Here is a 16,252-nt window from a genome sequence, read left to right as displayed (position 1 = left end):
TTCTTTAAAAGATACTCTAACAGAGGATTTTCAAAAGCACAGAGTCTTTGCCAGGCTCCTCACCCTTGCTGGGTTTCCTCTTCTTAACGAGTCCAATGGCCCAAACTGGACACCTAGAAGAATTTCATCTGCAAGGAATAAAAAGTAAAGGAATGTAAAACAATTTGTTGTAGAAGGAAATCTAAGTAGAGCTTAATCCTAAGAGTACCCATTTATCCTTGGATGATAAACGGCTGTGTAGCACCATGGGTTGCCACAAACAGAGTAATATTGAAGGATCATCTGATTCATACCCCAAAAATGAGAGTGAGGTGCCTGGAAAAAATGGGTGGCAATGCAGCACGATTTTGGCAGGCCTACTAGTAACGCTAGCCACAGCTATACCATTATCTGTTTTTCTTTAAATTGTGTGGCTGTGGACAGCAAAGTATGTCTAATAGCCATTTGCTAGATTTATAGCTTGGTATGCAATGTGTTTGCCATAAATCTTTTAGAAGGATGATGGCTGAGGCAGCTGAAGTGTTCATGCTACTCCACAGATCAGTTCTGCTGAAGGAAAACAGAACTGGGCAGCTTCCTACTGGTAGCATGGAGATCCGGAAACAAAATGAGCAGGAATACTTTGATGTAAAACCTACAGAGCGGAAAAATTGGAGGAAATGGTGACTGTGTTTCCAGAAAAAACAAATATTAGCACTCTGTTGTAAATCAAATTAAATGACCGACCAATGTCTGATCCTGCCCTGAACTTCTTGTGTTATGAAAGCTATGAATCCAAATGGAAGCGGGGTTATATCTTGAGACCTCATTCTCAAAAAGGATCTGCCAGTCACGTCTGGTCGGAACAGCTTGGTGAATGTTTAGCTTCCTTTAAGAACCAACTGGGAGATTGATGGGTTCGAGCTGTTTCTGCACAGACTTGTTTGAGTCTCAAAATGCATTTTCATCTGTCTGCACAGAAAAAAAAAAAAAAAAAAAAAAAGAGAGAGAGATATTTTAATAAGAATCATTGAGATACATGGTTTTGGATTAAAAGGGAATGCAGTATATTATTTTAGTATTTTTTTACTGTGGAATACATTTGTGTTTCTCCTGCACAACCCAGTTTTTTTAACAAGACCAGAGCAATTACAGGAATAGCCAGATTTTAGATGTTATCTTTGTGTAGGAAAAGGAATGGATTATTAAAGTGTATAGCCTCTTTGAGAGATACAGTGCTCTAATCCTGTTTTTCACATCTTAATTTTAGTGACTGCATAACTTACCTTCATAAGATGCTCTTAATTGAACATTTCAATAGAATTTGAATAAAGTCTAATATATCTGGGATTCCTCCTCCACTCCTTTAAAATATGATGTGAAATTTATTAGTCTTAATGTACATATCCCAGAGCTAATTGTTTTATCTTGTAAATCAGTTTCTCCTCATCTTTTATACGGCTTTTACTTTCAGATTTAAAGAATAAATAAATCCTTGATTGAAAAGCTTTGTTGTTTTGCAGTAGAAAAAGGGGGGCAGCTTTGTAAATGTAAAAGGATTTTTAGTTCTTTTTTAATTATTTACAAATGCTGAGTTAAAGGACAGTGGAATTTAAATTATGCATTAAATTAGCATCTTACTGATGGAAGACGCTCAAAGAAAGTTGAAATTTTTAAATTGGTATGAGCCAAATTCAGCCACAATTTAATAGCTCAATTGATGTTGATGAACTTAAGGCAGTGATAAATCTGGACCTATAGGCTTTTGCTTTTCTTTTTGCTGTGAAAGGTAAGCATGCTGTTTCTACAGTACTGACTGTCCTTTTGTTTGAGAGTTGACAGAGTATACTTTGATCCTTTTTTTAGAAAAAGAATTCTCTGTTCTCCCTTAAAGAAAGCTTCCTGAGACCTGGATCAGATTATGGAAACTAAAGTGAGCACATAAAAGTGCTTGATAGAAAGTGAAATTTATGTGCAAACTAAATGTGCCCTTGATGATAGCCTTATTGATCAAGCCAAGTTAATAAATCAGTAGTATCATGCAGCACTCTTCAACACTCACAGGCTTATCTCGTTTTTTTGTTGGGTTTGGGTTTTTTTTCTTTTACTTTTTTAATGTGCCTGCTGTGTAGGCAGAGAACATGCACTTTCCTGCCACGGAGTGTGTACTACAGTTGAAACAATGAATTCAGAGGGCTTGAATGTAAAATGTCGGCATCCGATGCAACAAAAGGGAACATTTATAGCAGTAAATTAATACTGGGATTGGAGCCTAAAGTGGCACAGCTTTTACTTTATGAGTATTCCTTTCTTTATTTCTAGTGCTCTAGGCCCTGATCCAGAATGAAATTCAGGATCCTGTTTGGATAATTAAAAGAAATCCATGAGAAAGTTGGGAACAAAATGCCATACGGAGTGACTTCTGAACCTATCAATGGGCAGCATTTGCATTCAAGATAAATGTTTAGTTTTCAAGCAGTCTGCCGTTAGGTCATTCTTCAGTAGCTTTGCCAGTACACAAAGGTTACATCCTTTGTACACTCTTGGGATTCTGGTGTGACAAGCACTTTTTCCATTATTACCCGTATTTTCTTTTGCCCTCTGACAAAAAGCACTTATGATGAACTGGGTTTATCTGTCTCTACCATGGAATGCCTGCAGGATCTCTGAGAGCCCTCTTGCATTGTGCAGTGCATGTTCTCTGTAGTACGTGCTGCCGCGTTGTTCCTGATGTTGCGCGTTTTCTCCTCCGTTGTGAGATGATTTTGCATTCATAGCTTTGCTCTGATTTGGGGTTGATCTGCATGCCGACCATGTTAGCAGAGGAGGTTCTGCTCAGGCTAAAGTGGGGCTTCTGTGCTCGAACCCAGTGTCGTGCGCTGATGTCCCTGGTGTCCTGGAGCAGCAAGTGTCGCAGCCGGGACCTCGGTCCAATACCTCAGCTCCGTTCCCTGATGTTCTCGCTGAGAAACGAAGGCAGCTGGGTGAGTACCTGAGCCTCTGCTGGTGTAATTTGCCAAGACAGACTACAAAGTGGCATTTGTGAAGCACTTATATCATTCCATGGTCCCACATTCATTCCCAGCTAATACTGAGCACCTGACTGGAGCACTGGTGTGAGAACAGTGGTTGTCCTCAGCAGTGCAGCCACCAGAACGATACCACCTATGGTCAATCCACAGCCGCCTTCTATCCCATCTTTATCCCTCCTTTTCCATAACCTCATTCCTCCTCTTGCATCCGCAAGCCTGCAGCCAATGTCAATAGCGAGCCTTAGGAAGGATTAATGAGACAGTAGCAGTTGACGCATTCCCAGTGTGGAGTTATCTTCCATTACATGGTCAGAATTGGGAATTTGGCTGACTGTCTCCTTTAGGAGGATAACTGAGGCAGAAATGCAAATGAGATAGCGAAGAGGCTCAGTCCAGGAAATATGCGGTTGATGCTGGTGGGGGGCAGAAGCTGGACATGTGTATGCATCTGCCTTCTTAACAGCTTACAAACTGGGGGGTGAGAAGCCCCTATGCATAGAGCGGGGATCAGGGCTGGGTAAAGGTAGTTGTGCTGTGCCTGTCTGGGACTGTCATGAGTGGGTGGAATGCATCTCACTCAGAAAAGAGAAGCAGAAATGTGTTTTATTGAGGTAGTTCAGTAAGTTCAATGGAATTTAACAAAATTTTAACAGTGATTTACCAAGGTTCAATAAGTTTGATGGCAAAGTTTATCTTATTAATTACTGCATGGAAGAAACGTGGAAAGGAAAATTAAGTTAAAATGTTTCAGACAGACCAGAGACACAAAAGGGTAAGGAACGCCCTCCCATGGAGTCACAAGGTTCAGAGTGGACCCCCTTGCTTTCTAAATCCCTAATGGAGCTTAGATGCAGCCAGGTCCAATCTTGAGTCTCAGACTTGGACAATGGTTTATGTCTAATAGAAGAAATACAGAGTGAGGAAGACCCTTCTGTTGAGTCACAAGGTTTAGAGTGGACCCTCTTGCTTTCTAAACTCCTTATGGAGCCTAGGTGCAGCTAGTCTCAAACATCGATAATGTTTTATGTCTAATGGGATTATCTATACAAAGTTTAAAATAATTAATATTGAGTAGCTACCTGGATTAGTAATGTTTTATTAGCATTAATTTAGCATGCTATCAGTCACCAAAGATCTGCCATTGGTAGAAGGTCTCTCTACTCAAGGAGCAACCTTGAGAGGTGTCCCAGCTCAAGGGGAGATCACCACCATGCAGCCGTGCTGCCTGGCTGGAAGAGCTCAAAGGAGCCTCACTTAGGCTGTCATATTTATGGAATAAAGTGGTTGGCTCATAAGCAAATTACATGTGATGGGAAAGGCATGCATGAGACTCCTTGTACCCACAACTTCCTTTGCTCCTTGATAAATGAGTCTTGGGAAAGCCACCCGCTATTCATGTATTAATTGCATGATTGGTGTTCCAAGCCCATCTGCATCACATCGATGCTTACTGTGTCACTCTGCTCCTTTGTGGGTTTTCAGAGAACAGGTTGAAACTGGAGAAGTTCTTGGCCTGGCTACAGCTCAGGACTTTACCTCCTTTGGAGCCTGTACCAAACTACCGCTAGTTTGGTTAAGGGGTCACAGAATCACACCATGGTCAGGGTTGGAAGGAATCACTGGAGATCATCTATTCCAACCCCCTGCTAAAGTAGGTTCACATAGAGCAAATGAGTGCATCCGACACAGGGACATGGGCCCCACTGCACTCATGGGTTTCTCCTAGCCCATATCATTAACCTCCAGGTGGGGAGTGTCTTTAAACCATCTGAAAAACAGGAATGGATGCAGACTGTACCCTCCTGCGTAGCCACATGTCTCGCCTGGAGGCTTTACCTTAGTGCTCCAGAGCTCACACTGCCTGATGGCTCATCACTGGATGGTGTTTAAGATGCCAGTATTAAGTTATTCTCTCCACTCAAGAGGGAACTCAGGCTTTTTTTGTCTTTTATGCAGGGTAGCAACATTTTTCCTATGAGTTAACTGTATTATTCTCTTTCTTGCTGCTCCCACATTAGCTTTGGAAAGAGAAAAACAACACTGTGTCATCGCAGAATTGCCTGGTGATGGGAACTATAAGGTAGATAAGTTCTTCTCTCCACCCATGAGCAAGTTCTTGAATGAGGTTTTACTACAGAACAGCTATTTCTGTTCCTCTTGCATGCTGGCCTGTCCATATCTCTTAGGCGTTTAATACATTACAGTACATCCATCTCTTAAAACAACGGTTTCATTTCCATAGCCGAGCCCAACAGCCACTGCTAGGGAGATATTGCTGTCATCACTGCATCTTTAAAAGCACTGCATCCATCCTTAAGAGCTTTTTTGACCTCTGACTAGACTTAGAAATGTGCTAGGGATCCTGTCCAACACGGTATAGGAATTTGTCCCAGATGAAGATCTGTCTTGATGTGGTTCAGATTTTACATGCATGCCTCATGCACACAATACCTGTTTCATGCAGTATTCAGCAGCGTGAACTACAAATTAGACCATAAACTCTTTGGTGCAGAGGCCACTAAGCTTTTTAGAACACCAGACATGTTCAGGCTTAAAACCCAACCAGTCATTACTTGTTAGAGCAAGGCATAGCTAACGGCTTTAAAAGGAATTCCCTCATTAAATTCAAGTTGCTTTTAACCATGACAGGCCATAAAACCTGAATCTGTGGGAGGGAATGTTTTCCTCTATGCACGCGTGTGTCTTAGCCTTTTTATTTTCAATGGGGAGAGAAAATAGAGTGGGTTGCATATTGGATACATTATCTTAGTATTAAGCTGCCATTCCCAATCTCTTTTGGATAATTGGAACAGAGAATCGCTACTTCTCATCCATCACTTTAAATGAAGGCCTTAGTAAAATAATTTTGGTCGCTAGGAACCACAAATAGGTTCCCTCTATCCAGATTAGTTCTTTTTTGCTCATGCAACTGTTTGAATAGGTCTTAGCACTCTAAGCCATAGCAGGAAGTATGTCAGCAGTTTTGCAAGCCTTTGGGGAAATTCCTCAAATGTGTTTGTAAGGACCTTCCAGGATGTGTTTGGTGATGTTGAGCCTGGGGAAGATTGTAGTGGCATTTTTGTTGTTGGATTTTTGTCATTGTTCGGTTGGGTTTTTTTAAATTCCACTAACATACTCTGTAATACTGGTAGTAGTACAGGAGGTTTTATGTTTCCATTGATGTAAACAAGGTCTTACTAAAAGTTTATCTTATTTCATCAAAGATTTGTAAAACATTGGATGTGAAGTCAGACTTAGCTGTAGCTATGCCTCCTGAACACCTAATAGTAACCATGTAAACTGATGCAGTATAGACTGAATCACTGATTCTCAATCTTTAGCACAAGCTGATTGCTGTGAACCCACGAACTTTCTTGTGGATATTCTGAAAAGCCCCATGAATCTGAAGGTTTTTAATGTTTTAATTTAATAAGGTTCAGTGGACCAGCTGTACACCAATTACTGTTGCCTATGGGCCATGGTTTATGACTGTTAGAGCTACAAAAAAATCGACAACCTGGCAACTTGTCTGTGTTAGTCTCATGTAATTCTGAAATTGTTCCATCTTGCTCCATTCTGCCTGTACATCTGTATTGCAGTTAATTTCCTTAAAACTGGGAGATTGCTCATTGCTGGAGTTCGAAGTGCCAGGCATGAGGTGAAGTGCAAGCTTCAGCAGAAATTTTTTATTGGTTCTTAAGAGTTATTTCAAACAAAAGAGGAAAAAATTCCTCAGATTTGGATTTGGAGTACTCTATCCATGACAAAGAGCACAGATTGAGGATTTTTGGGGTGCTACAAAGATGCACATAATTGTGTTAGTAATCTTTGTAGGCTGCCATCAATTTCAGGCAATTAAATAGCCAGTGCTGCTGTTGACTAGCCAGGCTTCAACAGACCTTTCAGAAACCTTCTTGTCTTTTCATGTAAATAGACATTTGGCAGTACTTTTAAATGTATACCCAGTAGATTTTCTAATGCATTTCCTTTTTTCATGAGTCTCGTGTTTAATTCAAACAAGTATCTGACATGAAAGCTAAAGATAAAAGTGTAACATTGTACAATTAGTTTCTGTGAAGTCTGCAGATCACTAATGGAACACATCTCTTCCCCCTGCACAACTAGCATAATACAGGCCATTTTTTGGTCATTTGTGTTGTACATTAAAGGCATCAAATAGAGTGCTGTCATGTGCCTGAGCGCATGGACAGAAAGTTCCTTTGTTTGATAACGCTGGAAATAATTTTGCTTTCCAGATACGCAAATCAATAATTGCTGCAATCGGATCAGACATGTAACACTTGTAATGTAACCCTTCATGTATTAAGAAAAATAACGTAGAAATTAGATCAGAGACCAGAAGTATATATATATTTTTTAAAAAGAAGTTCAGTAAGCTGTTTTTCACCACCGTTATTGTCTAATCTATGTTTCAGGTATGTGTGCTGTGATTTCATACCAACTAATCTCTAGCTCTTTCTGATTAAATAAATACAAGCTCAGGAGTACAGTTTGAAAGCCATGTGCTGGACTTGTGCATTTAAGTCCACTGAGCCTCTAAGAAGCAGGGTTCGTGAGCATATTTAGTGGGGAAAAAAAAAATTTTAAAACTAGCATTTTGTGGAATCAGAGCAGAAGTATTTATTCACAGCAAACATCCAAACCTCCTTCCTCTTTTTAAATGTTCAGAATATGGAATTTAGATCTAGATATGGGTGCTAACTCCACCAGTTTTAAATGTGTCTGATCTGGTGCTCTAGTTTTTTGGAAAGCAAGCTTTCAGTTGCAAAACAGGCAACTGGTTTTTGTAGGATTTAGGAGAATTCTGTCACATATTCCCTTTCTTACCCATTCTGTACAGAACATATGGGTTCCTTTAAAATTATAGCATGTGTGTGGTTCTGTATTATTTAAGGTACAAGAATATTTTTTCCTTATTTTAGATCAACACTGTTTTAAAGCAGCTTGGGGATGTAACAAAGTTACACAAGATGCTGTACATCCTGACAATGCACACAATAATGAGAAGTATGTATTTCAAACCCACTTATAAGACCCAGTTCATACAACAAAGAAATGCAGCACACAGGTGCCACATGTGGAATGTACAGGGCATGATTTGAGTTCTGAATCCTCCTGTCTATCTTTGATGATTCATAAAAATGCCCAGTTCTCTATATTGCATTTACTGTTTTTTAAAGCTTTTCTTCAGGATAAATAGTAGTGTTTCTGGGGGAAGTATCTTAGCTGATATATAGGCAGAGAATGCTGGTGGTGCTTTTGGGGTTTTTTTTCTTTCTTTTTCTACTGCAGAGTGCTTTGGCCACTGTTAAACAGTTTAGCTAGATCCAAAGGGATACTGCTAATGTGAACTGGTAAACCACCAACAGTGTTATATCCTCCCCTGTCAAAGACCTTGTACAATGTAAAAGCTAAAGGTGTTCAGATTAAGCCTTTTCTCAGGACAATTTATAAATAGAAAGCATTTCAAAACTAAGATTTATTTCTTTTCCTCCTGCCCTTTCTTTGCCATGAATACAACAGAACAAATCTTAAAGCTCTTGCTTGTCTGCATGTCCTCTCTTTTTGCCTTCCTGACTTTTCTGCTGCAAAAGTTGTAGATGTCATCAAAATGGTGGGGGTAGAAGGAAATGTGAATCTAAAATCTGGATATCATTGTCCTTGGTGCCAGTAGAATAGAAAAAAATCTGGAGAAGTTAAATGACAAATAAAAAAAAATTTAAAAATAAATAATTTAAAAATCAACAACCAAAAAAGCCACCTTAAATAACAAAAAGACCCCCAAAACCATGGAAAAAAATAAATTGATGCATTTAAAAAAAAAAAACAGTAATAATTTGGTCACAAGCTGAAAATTCTAACTTAAAGATTCCATAGAAAAAGACACTAAGAATCACATTTCCCTCTGAACATTGCATTTAATGAAGTATAGCATTTCTAGCAAGGAAAATATTCCCAATGTGGCTTATGGAAGCAAAGAGAGCAGCACAGCAAAAACCCTATCTTCCACCAAGGTCTGCACCCAGAATTCCTGACTCCCAGAGCCCAAGGAGGATAAAGCTCGGGTGGAAAAGGGAGTGGGTGACAGGAGATGTCAGAGGCGCTTGGATGAAGATGGGAGCATTGGAGCAGGGCAGAAGAGCTAACTAGGGTATTGCTGGAGGAGAAGGGAGGGTCAGGAGGAAGCAGGCACCTCCAATGGATGTAAAGACAGGAGAAATGAGTGTTGGGCTTGGGAAGGTGTGCATCTATTTGCAGAGGTCATAAATGGGTCTGCTAACGACTTCTTTTCATAGGGTGATTGAGGTACTGGTGATAGGGGAAAAATGCTGCTGGTGTTGACAGAGATTTCATTGGTACTATGTGACCCAGGGCATTTATGGAGCTGCCTTACTTCCATCTTAGAGCTAAATTACTTCCCAGATGTAAGGCAAACAAGCAATCGCTCAGACTGGTCTCCTGTTCTTTATGACTTCAGCCCTCAATACGCATTCAGCAATAAGCAGCTGGTTCCGTTTTCTTGGTTTAGAGGTTCTGACATCAGTAAAAACAAAACAAAAAAACTTTTAATCTTCCAGCAATGAAATATACTGCAGAGTTAAATAAACAAGACCTGTCGGAGCACCCTTGTTTTCTACAGGCCTTTTCTCAGCAAAGGCATGGTTGTTTGGGAAGATCTCTTAAAACCGAAGGGGGGGACTGGCTTAGCATTTAAATACATGTGATAGTTTCTTTATCAAGAAATCTCTTTCAGTTCATATCCCCTTTGATGATTATTTAGCCCCAGTCCTTCCCCTACTTTACAGTTATTTTAACATCTCTGAAGAACTGCCAACATACTCACTTTAGTGGCCAATGACTGTTATGCTCTTTTTTTTTTTTTTTTTTATTGGCATTCAATTTTAAGGGTTGACAGACAGTAAATACTAAGCCTTCTCTTTACTGTTCTACAGTAATTTGTCCTGTGGTTGTAAATAAGTCTCTCTTGTTCTGTCTTCTGCTAAACAAAACTCACTATTTTTGGAACAGACTGAGCAAACAGAAGATTGTCCCATTTTATGTGAGCTGTGACTGAATGGATATTACCATATCTCGGGGGGGGGGGGGGGGGGGATGTTAATTTTCAAGGTAAAAGAAGCAACTTATTTCTGAAAATGCTAGTTTGTTGGGGATTTTTTTTTTTAAGCTTGATCTATTAAATTTCCAGAAGTATATTTTTTTCAAATATATTGTATTTTCTATATGGACTTGCCATGCAAGCCTGGAGAAGAACGATATTTAAAGATCTTAGGATATCTTCTTGGCCTGTAACAAACAAACAAACAAGTAAGCTATTAGCTGCGAGAAACTTTAATTGTTCCCAATAGTCTAAACATTTTTATTCTGTATTTTTCTCTCTCTTTGGCAGACGCCTTGCATTTCCAAGACTGAAAATCAGCCTCAAGGACTTGCAACAAGCGTCAGGTGGGGACAGACACCCATCAATCAGTCCACACCCTGGGACACTGATGAGCCTCCATCTAAACAGATGAGGGAGAATGAAAACCCAGGTATGTTTCTAATCTTATTTGTAATTCTACAAGGGAAAATCATTCAAAGCAAATTCAATGCACTATCTCCATTTACCTCCGTAAATTAGACTTCATTGTGAGCCCTGTCTTTATTCTTTAGCAGGTTTTTTTCTCTCATTGTAAAGACCCCTCAAGTTTCTTCTGTGCTGGGGCTAATATAAATGTATTAAGATGCCTGCAAGTTCATTAGAGTGGTGTTTTTATTCTCCTTCCCTGCCTTCACTAGAGGAAAAGGCACTCTGTAATACTTTAAGACCTCTTTTATGTCCAGAACTACCTGAAATGATTTCCAGCTTCCAGACACATATCATACATTGTGCTACTATGCCAGACGCCTAATTACAATCTCTTTGTAGTGGCTGGAGCACCGTTATTATACACACAGAGTGTTTGTCAGGGAGCCATGAAAGCACGGCAGGGAAAGAGGTTAATTTTCTTGGAAGCGTGTGCTTAAGCCGCATAAAGCGCAAAATACATAAAGCCGCAAACATGCCGCATGTCACCTGATGAGTATTTTTAACAATTGCACTCGCATCACCATAGCGGTTTTATGCACTTACTGGCTGAGAATGGTTCCAGGCCCTGAACCGCTGTAGATATCACGGAGGAGAAGGGCTCGTCAGCACAATTTGGTAATGGAGGCGGGTGTGCAGGCAGGGAAGGCTGGGGGTGTTTATTTTTTTTCTGGTCTCCCCCGTGTTGAACCCCACCACCATTGATTGCCTTCCTTCATGCCGCAGGTGCTGCGCCCTGGGTCACCACAGTGGCGGCCGGCAGCCAGCCCGCCCTGATCACGCACTCCTATGGCATGACGCAGCCGCCCACCTTCAGCCCAGCCGCCAACGTCCAGGCCCCCATCATCGGCGTCACACCCTCCCTCCCTCCGCACGTCACCCCCCAGCTCCCGCTGATGCCGGCCCACTACCAGCTCCAGCCGCAGCCCTCCCAGCCCCTCAGCAACATGGTGGTCAACCTCCAGAGCCAGCCCTTGTACACCAACAGCCAGCCCCTCAGCATGTCCTCCATGAGCGGCGTGGGCCCGGTGGCCCACCCGGGCCCTGGGGCAGTGGGCAACGGCCACCTGGCCTGCCCCATGCTGCCACCACCGCCACCGGCCCTGCCCTCGGCGGCCCTGCCCAGCAGCGCGCCTGCCACCAATGGGCAGGCGGCCGCCCCGCTGCCCCCCAGTGCCACGGGGGGCCCCGACAACAACAACGGGGTGCAGATGCTGCGGACTATCGGCGTGGGGAAGTACGAGTTCACGGACCCCTGGCACCCCAAAGGTAAGGCGGGCTGGCTCAGCCCCGCGGGGCGTACAGGCAGGGGCAGGTGGTGGGGCCGAGGACAGCGGTGGGCCCCCTGCCCCCCACCGCTGTCTTCGGGCCCGCTGGCCCAGCTCCGGCATCTGTCTCCGCGCTTTTCTTTAATGTGTGGCTTTTATGAATTAGCAATGATAAAAGCAGTGCATTAGAAAGAGGAGGGGTGAGGTGTGGACGTATTTTGTAGTGTAAAACAGCTTCTGGGCCTGGCAGACAAGCTGGTGCTCCCAATGGTAACGGGGCCGTCATCCCATGCCCTCCCTCTCTGAAACAAACACCTCTGCTCCCATCCGACCACGTTCCTTTTGGCTTCAGTTGTGCGGTAGTCACAACACTAACCTCCTCATTCAGCCGCTATCTTCTTCCCCCTCTGGTAGGAGCCCAAGCCAAATGCAAATCACTCTGCTGACTGAAGCTGAACAACCCAAAATGTTCACTGTTGAGGGGAAAAGTCTTCATTACCAGCTTCATTGGGCTCAAATGCTGCAAAACACCCTGAGTAGTCATGAGTGTTCCTGAGAGGTTGACCTTTTCTGATAAGTAGTTTGTAAATGAGCCACACCATTGGGTCACACTGGAGTGTTATTTCCGAGTGCCTTACCCTAGACACTTCAAAAATACCTACGCTCTGTGTATTTAGTTTCTAATTTCATTTGCAGACTTTTCCCTGCCTCCCTTAAAAATCACGACTGTGCCACATGTGCAGGTAAAGCGAAATGCAGCTTACAGAAATATAAATGCAGACCTATCAGCAAAATCAATTCCATTGATTTTTAAAAAAACAGCACCTTCATTAAGTCTGTGATATTTTATGTATACATTTGTATTCAGGCACAATCCATGTGTAAATTATTTACTTGCCACAAGCTATTAAGTTCTATTGTGTAGCTCTGTATTAAAGACAAGGAATCTCTATTAAAAATGGTTAGTCCAATAACTCTTCCTGCTCATTACATAAATTGTACTTTGGTATGTGCAAACCCTTACCAAATGTCTCTCAAAAAGGAGTTCAGGCGCAAGCTCAACAGTACTTTTCTAAAGCTAGATGTTTGGACCACGTTAAAATTTTCAACTCCAAGCCCCAAATATGATGAGAATGCTTGCTGGATGGTGAGCTTCTGAATTTTCCTTCAAGATCTAGATGGGCTTTAACTGACATCAGCCAAGTCAGGTAGCCAAAAATAGACCAACAATTGGTTTGTAAGAGTTTTGTTAATTCTTTCCCTTTTAAGAAAAATCAAAATCCACAAAAGCCATTTGTCAGGTCAGGTTTATAAGTTACAGAAGGAGAAAGGGGAGAGATTTATATTCTAATACTGGTAGACTGAGCTGTAGTACTTCTGTTGAATGTCTCTCTCCTCCATGGAAGCTATTTGTCTTCTAAAAGGCGTCATCTCCACTTTTCATAGCCACCTATCCCAATTTACTGCACTGGATACTTGGATACATGATCAAATTAACACAATTTAAAGGATTACTTGGTGTCATTGGAGACGTGCAAATACACAATACAAGGGAAAACACATAAGCTTAAACCACTTTCGCTGCGGTAATTTGATCACATATCTGAGCCCTAGTGACACTAACCTAGTGAGACAAATGAGCACGTCAGTGACTGCACACTTGAGGTTAGGAATACTCTTAAATGCCTTGCATACTTAGGGCCAGCAGCATCAGCTGTTATTTACTCTTCTTCCATCAATTAACCTTCAGCATATCTCTGGCTAGCAGATGAAGTAAACTTCAGATCAGAACCTAAGTAAAAAGATCATAAAATATTTAATAAGTCTTTTAATGTTTGATTTGCAAAGTCTTAGTCAGCATTCTTGCTTAAACTGCTCTAAACCCTAGTCTGTCTTAATTGTCCAAGTGCCACTGAGTGCAGTCAGCCGAGGAGGTGTTCATTAAGGTGAGGAGGAGGGTTCCTCGCTAGAGTATGCCAGGCACGTCAGACCTAGCTCTGGTCTGGTATTTGGAAACCTTTGTCCCTAGGAGAAGCTCATAAGGAGAATATTAAAACAAGCAGTATTTCTAATCTGTGACAACTGCTGACACACTGGCCATACTGTCCCTTATAAACTGCAAGCCAGACAACTGTTTTCCCAGGGATTAGCTAGCTTGTCTATGACCATCAGCTATTGAGTTATTCCTGTTGCTGTAGTGGTTAAAAACAAACAAATGCAAGATCACAAAGCATGCATATACAAATGTCTCATAAGCAGGACCTATTTTGTAGAGAAAAAGTAATCTCTTCCTCCACTTCCAAACTCAAAAGTCCTTGTGTCTAAAGCTATAGTTCTTCTTGTCAAATCTAAAGTTAAAGAAGATACATGTTGGGTTTGGTTGTTTTGAATGAGAGAGAAAGAATCAGGAAATGAAGACAACTGGGTGTCTAACCAGACCTTTAAACTTTGCTAGGATAAGATTCTTAGTATAAACTGTATGGATTCCAATTTGTCTTGATTTTCAAATTTTTTATTTTTTTTTTAATTTCTGCCCTCAGGGATTTCAGTCTCTAAAGCCTGACTGATTTCACAGTCTTACTTGATAGGCACCTTTTTCTTCAGGAAATAATGGAAACTATGAGACAGTACTAAGCTGTTCAAATACACAAGTTCAAACTAGTTCTCTAAAAGTTTCATTTAAATATTCTCTCTCTTTCTTGGAGAACCTTGGCCAGTATTATAATAAGAGCCACTGCTAATGGCCTTAAGATCTATCTCATTATCCTGAGATCCTCTGTATTATTATTTCACTTGACAATCCAGTCTTGTGCAGGTTTGAATAATTACCCAACTATCCCTTAAGTGAAAGAGCAGTTCTTGCTGGCTAGCATGATAGACTTTCTTATATTTTTAGACTTTATTAGGGAGCTGATTTGAAATGTCATGTTTTATTTCCGAAATTTATGTCATTTCAAGGCTGTGTACTTGTTTGGGCCATATTACGCTGTCTTCATGTGGAACTAGGTTTCTTACTTGGCTGTTTCTAAGCAAAAATAAACAAATACGTTAACAAAAGTTAAAGGCACTGCTAGTACGCAATCTCATTTGCAATAGGTCAAGAGATCTCATTTACTTGACTGAGTCATTTCCATGGCTCTGCAAAAAATACATTTTGATAACAAGACTCATATAAAACAGATGTGTCATTCTCTTTACAGTGTCACAGCTAATTCCTAAGTAATTCCATTGAAACTACTTGTAAGAAAATACTTTTTTGCATGGATTAGTCTGGATGGGTTATATTTTGTGAAGGGATTTTTTATTGCTTCTGTAATATGTTAAATATGAATGTTAAGTTTAGCTACATGATCCATTTACTTAGTGAATTTATAAAGCAGTCACATTATGAGAGACATAAATAATGTTTCAATGTAATTATTGCTCTTAGCAATGTGTGAAGAATGTAGAGCTGCCTTATGAAATGCATGGGATCCTTCACCACACACGATCAACAGCAGTGTCAAGAGTTGTCTGGTTTGGCTTGTGATTGCCCTTTGGATAGGATTTATGCCAAATACTCCTAGCTGACTTCAAAAGCCATGTCACCTTAACACAGATATGTAACCTAATATTTTAGAACAGAATCAGCCCTTGTTTTCTTTCCGTGTCCTAAGTCTTGCTCTGTAATCTAAAGATTAAATACCAGGGCAATTAATAAAGCAGAATATTCAGAACCATGAAGGTGTTCATTGTGAACATATTCAGTGAAGATCCACTGAAGTTTTGCATAGCCAGTTTTTTAAGTGGCTTCTTCAGAAAATACAGAGTTGCGAATAATATTCAGGCATGATTTCAGTATCTTCAGGCTGCACGGTGTGCCAGCACAAGTTGTCGTCTGCACAACATGCCTGCAGAGAAGACAGAGGGACAGCAGTCGTCCCTTCGGTTTTTGACACAAGGTACTGGTACCCCGTGCCATGGCACACTGACAGAGACCGATGTCTGTGTGCCTGCCAATCCTGGTGAGCCCAAATGGAGAGAAATTAATCAGTCTGATGAAGGACTGGAAGAGATTGGTTTCTTCGCAGAAATAACTGAGTAATTGAGATATAGTCCTTGACTTTTTCGTAGGGCAATGTGCTTCTTTATATCCGAGACTTGTAGTAAATCCAAAACTGAGCCCTTGGTGGATAGCCCTGCGATATGTAGGACATAAACATTCCAGTTTGGATCCTGGGATCTGTTATACATTTGAAAAGGCACTTTCTTCATGAATTTGATATACTTTGAAGTGTAGTTGCTAGCACAAAAAATGAGGAAAATACAGTTCTTCATTGCAGCACTTTCTCCTGCAGTGTAAAATTAGCCATGGACATCATGGGTTT

The 16,252-nt window shown here is 41.1% G+C and overlaps 1 protein-coding gene across 2 annotated transcripts in view; it reads left to right on the top strand.

Moving 5' to 3' along the window:
* The window catches only part of KLHL29 (kelch like family member 29), a 405,611-nt gene that overhangs the window by 251,012 nt on the left and 138,347 nt on the right, over positions 1-16,252 (top strand). For both annotated transcript variants that reach the window (XM_037392581.1, XM_037392580.1), the window contains exons 4-5: positions 10,441-10,582; positions 11,344-11,886. In XM_037392581.1, coding sequence (XP_037248478.1) covers positions 10,441-10,582; positions 11,344-11,886 — 685 coding nt within the window. The remainder of the gene's footprint in view (positions 1-10,440; positions 10,583-11,343; positions 11,887-16,252) is intronic.

This window comes from Falco rusticolus, chromosome 6 (assembly GCF_015220075.1).
Source record: "Falco rusticolus isolate bFalRus1 chromosome 6, bFalRus1.pri, whole genome shotgun sequence".
Lineage (NCBI taxonomy): Eukaryota > Metazoa > Chordata > Aves > Falconiformes > Falconidae > Falco > Falco rusticolus.
This window is presented reverse-complemented; position numbering and strand designations above follow the sequence as displayed.